The following is a 14,586-nucleotide window of genomic DNA, read 5'->3' as shown; positions in this document are numbered from 1 at the left end:
ACCTGGCTGGTAGCCTTTGGGGGAAATAGGCCAGTGGAGGGGATCAGGTGGCTCTATTGCCTTCTCTTCACGTTACTGAGAAACTTGCTCCAGATCAGGACAGCTGCCAGGTTTAACAGCAATCTGGCTGTGTAGATATTTCACATATTGGAAAACGAGGTGCAGAGGCATTTGTAAATGTGTCTCTAAAACGTATCACACAAGCTACATGCTTTAAAAGTGACACTGTTCAGTCCTTAACACCAATTCCTTGTTAAATAACAAATTCTGGTCAGTGGGGCATTCATAAGTCCTCTGCGTGTGCTCAACAGCTGTTTGACGTTTACTAGAGAGCTGAGACCCACATGTCCATGGAAGCAGCAGTCCCTGCTAAGAACGACACAGCCACCAGAGCGCATCTCTACGCTAGAAAACCAGTTCTTACAAGATTTCGAAAAAGCATCTGAGGCCAAGAATGTTGCCATTCCAGGTCTCCTTTCCTTTCCAGAAAAGATTAGCCTAAGAAATATAAATACCTTTCCAAATAAAGACCCAAGGTCAGGGCCCGCTTTTTAAACATTATTAGGAGCAACTCCACTGTCTTTGCATAGGGCTAATCTAACGTCTTCCTTAAATCCTCTGAACCCAGATGCTAGCCTTACTATAAAGTCACCCAAACTTAACAACAACCTTAGTTCTCCTAAGCCAAGAGGGCTGCTACGGTCCTTGGCAGGTCTTTGAAGTACCTGCATATATTATCCAAACCGCTTCATGAAGACTCAGCTATAAGGTCAGTTCCTTGTTCCTCTCTTTTCCAGCTGTTCCAGTATGTTGAAGTCACTAAACTGTCCTTGCCTCCGGCATTCCCCTGCGTACGATTTACTGACTGTTGGGGCCAGAGAAAAGGACGTTAGGGCCATGTTCTTGCCTTCTAACCGCCGGTGCGCATTACTGGGCATTGCAGCACAGCCAGAAGAAATGGGGCCACAACCATCTGCTCATCCTCAGCCTCCTCCTGAGTGAAAGGAGAGGCCTTCCCTCTGCAGCAGCCCCAATGGAGTCTGCTCTGGCTACAGGCTTCAGAGGTGCAGGAGTGCCCTCCGGGAGAGACTCAGGAAAGGGCAAACCACACAGAAAGGAATATGACTCTGAAGCAGCACAGAATCTAGAACTAATACATTTCAGCTATTGAGAAGTAACACAAAGCCACAGTCCTGCACGTTTCAGCACCCTGAGCTTACAGCATTAAGGAACCTGCTCCACATGGATGGGAGTCCCAAACATCAAAGGAAGGCCATGGGTGGGCAGGCAGGGAATTGCAGATGTCTGGGCCTGACAGCGCAGCACAGGAACCATTCTGTTGGTTTGAAAGAAATTTGGCAGAGTATCCCATTGGGTCACCTGCTTCTCTGTGGCAGCACCTGCCCTCTGGAACCACCACCACCACCCCACGCAAGATCCAGACAGACCCAACCCTGCCTTCCTTGAGCAAGTCTTGAAGAAAATGGGCTCCTCCCCATGCTGGGCCTGGGGGGGTTATCAAGCCACTTGAGGTTGGGCACTGTATGGGAAAGGGGGTTTCTATTGTTCCCTCAGGGCGACTATCATCTTTCTCGCTGCTGTGAGGTTTCTCTCTTTTTTCATTTGTTCTGCAGTTGGGTGGCTCTAGAAAGATAATCAGTCAATCAAGGAGCAAACAAACAAACACCATGTTACCTTCAGAAATGCACATAAATCTGTTCTTAGGATTGGTGTTAAGAAAAAATATAGAAGAATACACATAATCTTGGCAAACTACCTGTGAGAGATGATGGTGATCCAACAGGTGTTGAGGGATTTGAAGGAAAACTACTGCTAGTGTGCTCAGGAGAATAAATCTGGAAGAAAAGAAAGAACACAGTCTAAATGTAGCCATTTGAACTATTTGGTATGCTAGAAACTATACACACTTAAGAAAAATTCAGCTGAACAGCAATTGAAAAAATAAAATGTTTAGAAATATTCAACCTTGTAACTTCGAATGTTTTATTAATATAACTGTAATTCATTGTGATTCTCCCCCCAAATGCAGTCTCCATAGCTCTTGTATAATAGTTTCCATTGCTACTATTATCCTTAAATAAATGCACACCTGACCAGGAACAAAATATGGAAGATTTAGCAACTCCCAGGATAAATCTGTGCATTTCACTTTAAAAAGGCAAAGTTCTCAGAGGCTATAGAACCCTGCAAAATACTTTTATCGCTTGCCGTGCAAATATACTTCTTTCTACATGGAAGAACAGACCTACATATTGATTGTCATATGCAAAAGCAAAGGAAGATATGAAAGCAAAATAAACCCTGACAGGTAGATTAAAAGTACAATGGTTCTGTTCAGACCTCCTAAAATGGGATAGGGTGTTACCAATGATACTTTCCCTTTCCTTACTTGGCCATAGGAGGGATTCATTTCAATTAATCACAAGTTAATGTCTCATACAAGTCCTAAATCACCATTAATTAGTATAGAAAAGCTAGCTTCATAAATGAAGTCCGCTTGTTTCCATTATCCATAGTTAAGACTGAATTTGTCCAAGACTGGAGAATACAGCTACCTGCAGCTAATTAACACCAGAAACAAAAGCTTGCAAATTTCTCCCTGCCCTTCTCCTGTAATGAGGAAGAGGAAGGAATGTGCAAGGGGATGATGGTGGTAGGGGGCAAGGTAATTTTAATTTCCAGGGTTAGAAAATGATTATTAATCTTCTTGGAGGTAGCTGTATCTCCTAACCACTGGCTTTATCTATGTTTTAAAGTTTTTAAGCCAACATCCAGAGCACCTCTGTTCATATTTAACCAGATGTTTCTGGTGGATAATAATAATAATTATAAACTTGTATGCCGCCCAACTCTCAACGACTCTGGGTGGCTCACAACAGTGAAAGAATCTATATACTACTAAAACTCTCATTGTGCTTATCTGTTTCTGTTTGTACCCTCACGTTAGCCCAAACGGTGCATTATACCACAATGATTTTTGAATCAAGGTACCTAAAATCTGCTAACTTGAAGAATGCATAAAAATTCCAGGACCCATTACTCCTGCGGAATTGAAATTTCCACAACATTCAGACAAGTTTTATTTGCAAAGTTGTGACTGTTGCAGCACCCTCACAGTCATGTGATCAAGATTTCCAGTGCTGCCTGCCAGCCTCCCACAAGCAAAGTCAATGGGGAAGCCAACAGGAAGTTGGAAGTCGCTCCCACTCCCACTGCTTTTTTGCCCGCCCATGCTCAGTCTGTTGATCTGTTTAGGTAAGAAAATACTGACTTATTCTTGAAGTTTGTTTGCCATTTTTCTATTTATAATATATACTCTTCCAAGATGATCATGGGACCGTCCAACATTGGGGTAAAAAAAAATAATGGCCAGCCTAAAATTTAATGTTCATTCTGATCACATCAGACTGCACTGTCTGTCTCCCAAAGGATGACCCAATGGGCACAGGGTGTCTAGTATCACATAAATTTGTTTCCCTAATTTACAAAGCTTCTTAAAAACAGCCTCTTGCACAAACCCTAAACATAGTACATTATTTAAAGAGGCTATTTCTCATACAGGAGGACTGCCTTTGCTCATGATGACCCAAGGCAGAAGGCACCACCTAAGGCCTCCCAGGAGGCTCCAGGGCTCATTTTCTTGCAACAAATGAAAGATCACGTTCTCTTAGCCCAGCTTGGCTCCAATGTGAACAGCTCCAATTCAGAGAGCTTCTTACCAAGACTGCAGCAGCAGGCCCTGAGCTGTTACACAGGGTCTGAGGCACTGCAGCACCCATTTCATTTTGCTAATATCACTGGGCCTCAAGCAACAAAAGCCATTCAAGAATCACTTGGAAAAGTCAACTTCCCAAGATTTTCCTCTCTTTTGTTCGGGGACTATGAGCCCCTGAGCTATCTACGCTGCACAAAGGCTGCTTTCTCTGGACTGGAGGTAGGAATCAAAACAGAGGTTCTGACAAAGAGATCTGATATAATCAACATTTGAAACCCCCCTGCTTTGATCTTCTTTAAATTAAAGACCAAGTGTTTTGATTTGGCATTAAACACTGACATAAACCAGATGCTTCTCCCACCATATAACCCCCTATGGGCACAATCTTAAGGGTTATTGTTTGGCAAATGTTCAGGGAGACACATTGGAAATGGCAGAAATGTCCAGATTTTCTTTGCTTTCTATCTACACTCGTTCATTACCCAAACCAATGTATAATCCATTGGGTTTTGAAAGCTTTGTGTAAATACTTTCGTGTACAATTCTCTTTCTTTCCTGCTCTAAGATTAAGACTGCAATTATCCTGGCTTAAATCTAAAATAAAAGGACCTTTGCAAACGTATTATCTGACCTTTCTTCTTTAACCATGCAGTATTTTGTAAGGTCTTTAATATTTAGACACAGAAACAAATGTTGTATCCTGTTATTTCACAAGGTTTCACACTGTTTCACACGTGAAAGCCTTTTTTGAAAAAACACCAGACCAGACCCAATCTTATTTTTGCTATTAATGGCAACGTTTAAAAGGAAGGGAAAGGCAGAATTTTTGCAATCTCAGGATGGTTTAGTTACTACTTCAGAAAAGTTAAGAGCAAGAGAACAAAAGTAACGGGATTCCTTCAGTCATATACCTCTTTCCTCAAATGCAGCTGAGAGCGGCATATGCGTATCTCCAGGTTAGGAACAAGCAGACCACCTGGGTGAAAGCTCAGGATTGCTTGGGTGCTGGCTACAGCAAGAGCTGATGAGGCAGATGGGCTGTCTCTATCAGCCAAGATGGAATATTTATGATCTGATTTGCTTACTCATGTCAAGCAGCAACTGAGAAGGTGAAGGACTTCATTATCACAGCCATGAATCTTTCTGCCAGTTAGGTAAACCTGCCTGGTTTACAGCACACAAGATATCTACAACTAATTTTGCCACTACCCTAACTCCCCCCTTCTGCCCCCCAACTTCTTGTTCCCATTCATACTGGACTCTTACTAAACAATGGTTGTAGTCAGTGTTATAGATTAGCAACTTTTCCAAGAGGGTCTGCCCTTTCTCTGAGTAACTAGTTGGCAAATCTTAACAGTCACTCAGGGAGAGGGATTAAGAATTTAAGAACCCTCCCTCCCTCCTCTTTCTGAAAAAGACCATCTAATAAAATTGACTCCAGTGTTGAGCGAGCCAACCTGAGGAGGAAGCTTTGTTAAAATGACTTTGCCAAGGAAACTTTAGTGCAGAGCTGCTACAGGCAAGGTAGCTGAAACACTCAACTAAAGCAAATTCCATGCAGTTCATCGCACAGTGTATTTCTCATGATGAATGTAGCTGGGGACTGCCAACAATTGTAAAAAGAGCCTTATTTACCCTAATGAATTGCATCCTCCTAGCAAACACTGGGAAATACACAGCTGAAATCTCTCTTATCTACCTACCTACCTATCTTACACTTACATGTACAAAAACAAAAATTTTGCGACTACAAAGGATTTTCTTAACCTCTGGACAATGAACAGTTTCCCCGTGAGCTACGCTACTCCATTTTACCAGCCGCTACCAGTTGTAGATCTAGAGTGGAATTTTTTCAAGGGTCATGGCTTAAAATATAAACGGCACTTAAGAAACAACCCTGAACTGAAGAGGTCTCCGGACAGTCTTTGGAAATCCACAGCCTTCAGCCATGCAATTTTACTGTACATAATTAATCAATTTGTCTTTTGCTTTGGGTCTCACATCTTGTTTTCTGTTACTCTGGGTGGGTATGCCCCCATCTGCCTACACCTGTGTCGGGGGGGGGGGAGAGAGAACACCTGCTACTTCAGGATCTTAAGACTTTTTTAACTGAACTAGGAACCTCTCTGTTCCAAGAAGGTGAGTTTTGCTGCTATGTACCTGATCAGAGCTTTATGTGTGAATGAACTTTTGAACATTGATCATGAATTCCATGGATCCCGTTTGTTTACACAGTAAATGTCACTCTCAAATCCAAATCACACAGGGGTGCCTTGCCACAGACAACTGTGTACAAGTTCTCTACTTGTTCACTGATATCTGCTTGGGGCAATCAGAAGGGCAAGAATTTGTATGTGGAATTTGCGTGATTCGTCTGATTGTTCCACACACAGTTACTTACAGAGGCCAAAGCTTTTCCAAGGGCATCCCCCGTCTGTGAACTTCCAGCAGGATTCCCTCTATTAACTATAAAGAAAAAGGCAACACAATATTGATGCAGTGCAGACGATGAGAACACTGTGCCAGCGTTTAACAGGACTAAATGACTTCCAGAGCAAAATGGGGGGAGATGGAGAGAGAGACCAAAAAGGATACTGGGGTTTACCTGTGAATTGCTGTTCTCAACAGGGCCTTCATTTTGGGGAAAGCACGTCCTCTTAGTTACAGGCAAGGCTAGTTTGCAAAGACGCTAAGAGAAGGGGCTTTCTTCAAAGACTGCTGGAAAGCAAACTTCCTCAAGCTATAGCCAACAGTAGAGCCCCAAAGAATCCACTGAACTAGCTTATACGAAATGTGTTTCTCCCTTCTGGCTTCAGTACATTACTCAGACCAATGTACTAAGACTAATGGAATTCAGTGGTTCCAAAAGTCCCAGAACTTGCTGAAAGGACGGGTGATCACATCCAGCGTTCTCACCTATTCTAACCCATTTTGAGCTGTGCCATGGATCACTCTCTATTTTAGGGAGTTAGGCAGGCGGACTGCCCTATCCCAGTCTTATTGTGATCAAGAATTAAAATGCAACTCCAACCTTTTTTTCTCCAGTGGTACAGGGCTAAGACAATATTCGTATTTGGGATTTAAAATGCAATGTGTCTCTAAGACAGGTCTTATGTACACTCATTTGCAACCTTTTCAAATGCAGCATTATCATGCTTAAGAAATGTATGTCAGTGTGTCAAGGCAATTACAAGCTTGATCGTTGAGTTCAAAGAGGCCTTACAGCCCATTTACTCCAATCCCCAATCAATGCAGGAGACCCAAATCTAAAACATTCTGAATTTCCCTGGCAGAGTAACTAAAATGGCTACATGTTATGAGGAATGGACTTGGATGTCCTTTAGAGAAGTCTTACCCCTGGCCTGGAAGGGGTAAGACCTTGAGGCGTTCTCTCTCTGAGCCATCTGGCAATGGCAGAAGCAGAAACTCTGACCTCGGTGAGGACATCAACCTTGCAGTTTCTCTGTGAATCTTAGTTCTGCCTATAAAGAATCCAAGGGCCCTTCAAACGCCCAAGTTCTGCTGTACCCTTCGGGTGAGGGAGATTAGAAGATTGGTAGTGGCATGTCCAAAATCTATGGAAAACAGAAGTAACTTTAGGTCTGGATGCCAGATCTGGATGCAGCATTTAATCTTTATGAAAGAGAAGATTGATTAACTTAGGCAAATTCAGGGTCCTGGATATGGGCTTCCTATAGACTGCCAATGTGGGAGGAGAATGCTAGGCTAGAGAGGTATGTTCCTATTCTGAAAGGTCTTCAGGCAAAACATCCATTTCTTTTTCTTCCAAGTCATCTGATCAGCCCCTCTGACATGATGATCCAGTGTCAAGAGACACCTCCCATCTTTATTGCCAACGTTTTTCCCAGCAGGCGAGCAATTTGTAGCTTCCTTGTGTACCTCGACTTGTTCCTCTCTGTCTACAGACCTGGTGTTGCTGTCTGCCAGCCTATCCATGCAAATGGGAATGAAAAATGAAGCTGCTGGGGCGATCTGGTCCTCGAGGAGTGGTCCTGCATGGGAGTATTGCTCAAGCTAGGAAAACACAACTGCCCAACCAACTCTATTCAGCCCAAGGCTACTGCACTGGTACTATCATGCTGGGTAAGCACTGCACAGTGTTTCAGGATGACATTTGCACAAATAAATAATTTGGCTGTTCAGAACAGCTGAGTTAAATTAGCCACCCGAAAACACACTGCTTAAGACAACAAGAATTCATCACTGAGGCTGATGAGTCCCCAGATTTTTTTTTTAATGTATATCTTCTAGAGAAATCATAGTAATTATTAAAAGGACTTCAGAATCACTAATCAGAATGCACAAAACACACCAAATCCATGAATAAACTGAAATGTCACCTGAATTTGATCTCCTATAAATCTGGGATTTCAGGAAAAATTGAGCATGGAAGAGGATGATTGTTCGTTAGTTAAATATATGTTCTTCCTGAACAGAAGGCATAACCATATTGCAACTACCATCAATGATAGATGATTCCTGGTCCAATCACTTTTTAAGGTCTGCCTATCATGCATCTATTTTGCAGCAGTGCAGAAATCATGTCCGGATCAACACGTACTGTCATCTAAGACCCCTCACACAGGCCTCATGAATGGCTCCGCAAGTAGGAAAAAACGTTCTGTAGGCCATGGTCTCAGAGTGGGGGCCAAATTAAGAGAGATATGAAAATGTTCCAGTCCAACTCTGACAATAGCAACATTCATCACACAAGCCTTGTCACCTAACAAATCCTCTTTACCATTTTAGCAGGTAATTATACTGTCATAATTAACTGTGACTAAACTAGCTATAATTACAATTTTCATGGGCAATTGTAGGACTCAAAAATCTTACCAAGCACGTTCGTATCTGATCCATTGACGGGTGGAGTATGAGAGGCGGCGGCAGCGTATAATGAGCTACTGCTACTGCCCCGATGGAAGCTAGACATTGGCAGAAGACTGGCGCTTACATCTGTGGGTGAGACTGAGTGAGGCGGGTAGCTCTAGGAAAAAGCAGAAACTGGAATCACAACACGAGGAGGAAACATGGGTGCCAATTTCATATTAACAAAATTCAAAGTAGCCCTAAACTCTTGGCAAGTTAAAAACATCACAATGGTCATGCTGGGCTAACCCAGAGTTCGTGAAGCAAAGGGCAGAAAGATACCTCTAGCAGCTGTTCCATTTGCCTCAGGAATCCATAATCAGAGGTATATCGTCCTGGAATGTGCGATTTTATTTTGAGGCATTATAGTCAGTACCTACTGAGAGGAGGAGGAGGGCCAGTCTGGAGGTAATGGGAGACTCTCCTTCTCCATCATGTGGAAATAAATACTCTAGACCTGTAGAGTCCCATCACTCTGCAGATGCCTCTACAGCTATTTATTATAACTGGAATTCAGAACACCTCAGGAAACTAAAACCTGGATTCTGGTCACAAACTATAAAACTTTAACAATTCTTAGTTTAGCAAGCTCGAATGTAACGGTTAACAGTATTTACACTGGTGGATGAAAGGAGTACATAAGCTCAACGCTTAAACAATCTCATTCATGTAACAGGAAGTAAAGGTTCCCATTACATCCAAAGTGACCCTTCTCAGCCCATTAATCAAACTTTTAAAAAAACTTTCCATGTCACAGCCCCAACCAATCTTGTGGTACTACACTAATTATGCTTTATTAATTCTTCGATGTGAGCATATTGCAGAAATAATGGGACAGACTATACACTGTTTTATTTTCAATCCTAGACAGTGCATTTGTATGGTAAACATGGAACAGGATACAGTCGTTTATAAAGAAGCTTCCGTTAAAACCCTAAGATACTTGAATTGTGTAACTACAGAACGAATATGCAACTCTAGATTTTTTCACTCTGATGTCTGTTACTTTGTGCTTATGCTGAAATTGATTCTGTTGCTCAGTCATCCAGTTTAGGGAGCTCCTCAGTGATACAGTTATTGGCAAATTTGACTGTCATGGAAAATATAAATAGTATCAAGCACCATATATGAAATACATTCTAAGAAGTCTTCACTTTTTGTATCCATAGATTATAAAAATTCTGGTCGATGACTAGCCCTCCACCCCCCCTTTTTTGGCATAAATTCAAGGTACCTTGGCTAAATTGATAATTACCTATTACAGCTATGCAGCAAACTGGATTCAAAGGGGAAATGGATGATTCTGAACATACACGCGCATGCACACACGCAGAAAAAGCCATGTTTGATTAAACTGAGGTGCCCACAGATGCTATGTACAGAGACAAGCAAGCTCTGAATCAATTTTCTCCCTACAAATCTGAATTGCTGCACAGCCCTATCATGCCTGTGCAAAACCTGCCATTTCAAGGGAGAGTGCCAGACCACGTCTAAATACTAGAAACTCTTCTGGTTTGGAAGACTAACTTCCAAACCATACCCAGATTGGGGTCTGCTATGATCCAGAGGAATTTGCCAGCCTTTCTGTTCCCAGAATAGGAGGTACATCTCTCCTATTAATTTAGCATCACCAAATTTAAGAATACAAAGGAACAGAACGTGTTATACACACAAACTTTCCCAAAGTATCAGGTAGACCACTGTAAAAGTTTATTTTCCCACTGCCTCTGCCTTAACAGACTGTACAGGAACACACGTCATGGCCGCCGCCCCCACCTCCTTACCAGGCGTTCATGGGGATGTCGGCTGCTGTAACTACTGGAGGGTGACAGGTGAGAAGAACTTTCCAGCATTCCACCATAACCCGACTGGCTCATCCCACTGGAGGGGCTCCAAAGTTCAGAAGCAATGTGGGTCCCGTCTTCATTGTTCATTGTTTGATGAAAATAAAAGACAGAAGGCGTGAGGCTGCTGGTCAGGCGTGGCTATCAATCACTATTCACCAGAAACTCAACCCTGCATTCAGGAACAGGCAAAGAGCGGGACATCCACAGGCTTGATAGCAGGAGGTAAGAAGTGATAAATAAGACGGAGAGCTGCCTGCTGCAGGACACAGAAGTCAAGCCCATGCGTCCATATACCCCAGGATTTCGTTCTTAAGCCTCTTCCTCCCACCCTTTCAACTCAGTGGACTTTGGGCTCTTTTTCCCCCCAGCCTTGAGCCTGGGAGGCACCTGCTCCAAATGTGCTCTGTCTGCTTCCACCGTGCTGGCTTCAACCCTTAGAGGAGGAAAGGATCTTTGAAACATTATTGTCTAACCATGTTCAGTTTGACTCTGTGTTATAACTTCACTCCTTGGTTTCTGAGCCTTGCACAGCAAAACAGCATTTCCCAGAGAAAATCAAACAGGAACCAGAAGTCCAAACACTCTAAGTACCTTCAGCGAATTGTCTGAGGCTATTCACCAACCAAGGACAACACAGCAGCAAGCACACAAAAGCTGTGGCAGAAGAACTGGCACATTGTGTGACTGTCAGATCTTAGTTCCTTAGAGGAGAAACTGAAAAATTAAGAGAAGGATCTGACACTGGTGTGTGTCCTGGCAAATGCAATTTCAGGGTCTTGGACTGGCCTTTTCAACTTGGCCTGGATTCATGAGAGCTTCTGCACAATCATACAACCTCCCTGCTTTAAGATGTATAGTAGTGACAACTTATTGCAGTAAGAGAAACAATAGCCATTAGATACTTTCTGTTGCAATCCAGAGGATATGCCACAAGAAATTTAGTTTATTCAGGTAGAAACAAAACCACCACTGTAAGCCTAGCTGTTATACAAAGAATGTAGAACTGTAATGGCTGCTTGCCACTGCTCTTTTAATTTTGCTTTACCTATCAATGTTCTGTATTTTATGCTCGCCTCCTAGGGAACATTTTTGCTAAGAAGCAGGTTAAACATCTGATTAAGTTAATAAAACAGATGCGGGCTTAAGATCCAGAAAAAGGCAAGACAGCTGAGATGACCCCCTTTGGCCACTGAGTACAGTGACGTGGTTGCAGTTTTTCCATGAAGGACAGGGGAGAGATGTCATAAAATGAAGGGGAGCGAGTCTGGCTCAGATGCTGTGCAGACGTGTGGTGGACAGGTGATACCAACTCTGACTGAATGAATGTACCCCTCGCCTAGTTAGGACAGAGCAGATAAGCCCAACTGTCCATTCCAAGTGCCCTAGCCAAAGAAAAAACTCTGCTGATCAGATCTAGTTTAAGGCATGCCCTTAAACTGCTGTTCGCAATTCAAATCCTATGAATGTCACGATACTCCTAACTTTAGACAGCATAAACAAAATCAATTACATTAATTATACTCCCCTCCCTTTTTTTGGTTATTAGAGCTATTTGTCCCTTTCTCTCATATATCCTCTGAAAATATCAGCAAAAAACTTTCTTACCTTGTAAAAAGAAAGTGCTAGCAAACATACTGCTTGGTGGTTTAGGAGATGGGTAACTTGGAGATTCTCTATTAAAGTCATCTGAATTAGGAGAAGGCGCATAGACCTAAACCGCAAAATGAAAGGGAGAAAAGGACAAATACGTCATCGCCTGAAGGGTCAGGTCACAATCAGGAGCAGCTTAAAAAAGTGCAAGCAGCACAGCAGGACATGAAGTCACAAGTCGCAAACTGATAATGCTCTTTGGAGAACTTCTCTCTCTCTTGGGATGCTAATTCAAGCCGGCAGAATGACAGAAGCTGACGGGTTGACTGCTCAGCAAGCGCAAACCTTTCACAGCATTTAAAATGTGAGCAACTGCTTGGCCTTGACAAGCTGGAACAATGGGCAAAAGCCAAGTGAGACTTCCAACAGGGACCAATGCAAAGTCCTACATTTGGGTAGAAAAAACAAAGGGCGTGAGTGGAAGGGGGACCATACTGGGCAGAGTAAATGAAAAAATGATCCGGGTGTCTTGGTGGATCACATACTAAACATAAGCCTTCAATGTAATGCAGCTGTGAAAAAAGCAAATGTAATCCTAGGTTTTATCAATACAGTAGCAACATAGGGTCATAATTCCTCTCTATCCTGTGTTGTTCAGGCCGTAGCTAGCAGATTGCATCCAGCTCTGGACACTGCATTTTAGGAAGGATATTGGCAATATGGAGCATATCCAGAGGAGAACAACTGAGATGAGAAGGGGCGCGGAAGGAAAAATCCACGAGGAATGGTTAGAAGTGCTGGGTGCGTTTAGCCTGGAGAAGAGAAAGCTTCATGGAGACCTGAGCTCTTCTGAAGTATTAGAAGGCCAGTCATGGAGAAGCTGGGGCAGGCTTTGCAAAGTTGTTCCAGAAGACAAAACAAAGAATAATGGGCTTAAATCACAAGGGTGCAGATATCAGGAAAATTCCTAATGGTAAGACTGATTCAACAATGGAACAGACTTCCTTGGGAGGTGGCAGACTCTCAGTCACTGAAGGGGGGGAGTATAGTGGGTGAAGCAGTGGGTTCCTACACTGGACAAGGGGTTGATCTAGACCCAGTCCTTTCAGCAAAATCTGAATTAAAAGCAACTCAGTTTTGTTCAGTTTTCACTTCTTTTCTAGGAGACAGAGAAAGTTATCATCCAAAGGAGAACATGTTTAGTATCTCACATAAATGCAGGCAGAATTGCAGCCAAAAACTCAGGACTTATACCAGATCTAGCTGTTCTTAAGTTTCAAGTGGCAAAGCTTTACAAATCCAGAAAGGCATTGTTTGCTGGCATAATGTGCTGGTTTATTGCACTTTTCATAGTTAATTAATTTATACCTTGAAAGGGAATCCAACTGACTTTTTACAGGGAAGCACAGTATTAATCCATAATAAATGGTCCACTGCCTCCCTCAGAATTTTAGCTTATAGAATGTTTGTTAAAATGTCTGCTTGTTAAAATGACTAACATGTAACATGCTCCTGAAAAACAAAGCCACTCTCAACTGGCTTCATCAGTGCCATGGGGATATTTTCCTTCTAGCTACTTAAAGAGCACACACAATTTATCCCATGTTGCCCAGACTCTATTCAATCAACTTCAAGGCATATTTTGGAACTTCTTCATGGTGGCCAGCTATCGAAGAGAGGGGTGGGAAATACATGCTCCTCTGCGTATCGTGACACCCCAGCTCCTGGGGTGGCCAAAGGGGAGGGATGCCATAGTTGTAGATCAGCAGTATCTCAAGGGCCAGGTCTCCCCGCAAAGGCAAGGTGGATGCCCTTCCCTTTGTTAGAGGTCTTCAAGCAAAGACTGGAAATTGTCTGCTAGGGATGAGTTCCAAATTTCATAGACCACCTTGTCTGCAATCCCTCCCCCCACCAAACTCTCCTGTGCTGCACTCAGCCTTTTCAAACCCCAAGATGCCTTAGTCCGCCTGCAGACCAGGAAACGAAGCACCACACTGAAGAAATCTGGGAATCCAAAGGCAAGACAGGGGAAGAAACTAGACTTATTTGCATAAAACTCAAACAAGCCCATTCTCAACCTCTACTGCCCACAGCAAACCATTCAAAATGTGCCAGGTTGCTTCTGGCTAATTTGTATTTGAATAATATGCTTTGCAACCGGGCTTTGCTTAAGAGCTGCTATGTGCAAACTGATGATCCTGAATAGTGAAATGCTCTTTCTCTTTAGCATGCTTCCCACCCCAAGGTTACGTTTGCAACGAGAGCATCGTCCTTTAGGGCCACCTCCCTCTTCTAATTCTGGCCTTGTCGCGGTTTCCATTTAGGGAGAAAATGTGATGCACCCCTCCAATTCTTCTATCCTTCCATGCCAGACAACAGCCACAGCCACCAGGACTATCTTCTGGAATTCACTCCCCAATTGAGAAGAATGAATAAAGCTGGAAGATGCTATTTAGTAAGTGCAATATTTAATACTGCATTATGAATTAAAATACACGTGTCTTTATGTTTTGTTCTGATAAA

The 14,586-nt window shown here is 42.8% G+C and overlaps 1 protein-coding gene across 6 annotated transcripts in view; it reads right to left on the bottom strand.

The window, feature by feature from the left end:
* TCF12 (transcription factor 12) overlaps nucleotides 1–14,586 on the bottom strand; it is a 108,413-nt gene that overhangs the window by 13,520 nt on the left and 80,307 nt on the right. For all 6 annotated transcript variants that reach the window (XM_063314499.1, XM_063314501.1, XM_063314503.1 and 3 more), the window contains 5 exons: nucleotides 12,079–12,184; nucleotides 10,411–10,547; nucleotides 8,594–8,744; nucleotides 6,138–6,202; nucleotides 1,778–1,856 (listed from right to left, as the gene is read on the bottom strand). In XM_063314499.1, coding sequence (XP_063170569.1) covers nucleotides 1,778–1,856; nucleotides 6,138–6,202; nucleotides 8,594–8,744; nucleotides 10,411–10,547; nucleotides 12,079–12,184 — 538 coding nt within the window. The remainder of the gene's footprint in view (nucleotides 1–1,777; nucleotides 1,857–6,137; nucleotides 6,203–8,593; nucleotides 8,745–10,410; nucleotides 10,548–12,078; nucleotides 12,185–14,586) is intronic.

The sequence above is a fragment of the Candoia aspera genome, chromosome 13 (genome assembly GCF_035149785.1).
Source record: "Candoia aspera isolate rCanAsp1 chromosome 13, rCanAsp1.hap2, whole genome shotgun sequence".
NCBI lineage: Eukaryota > Metazoa > Chordata > Lepidosauria > Squamata > Boidae > Candoia > Candoia aspera.
This window is presented reverse-complemented; position numbering and strand designations above follow the sequence as displayed.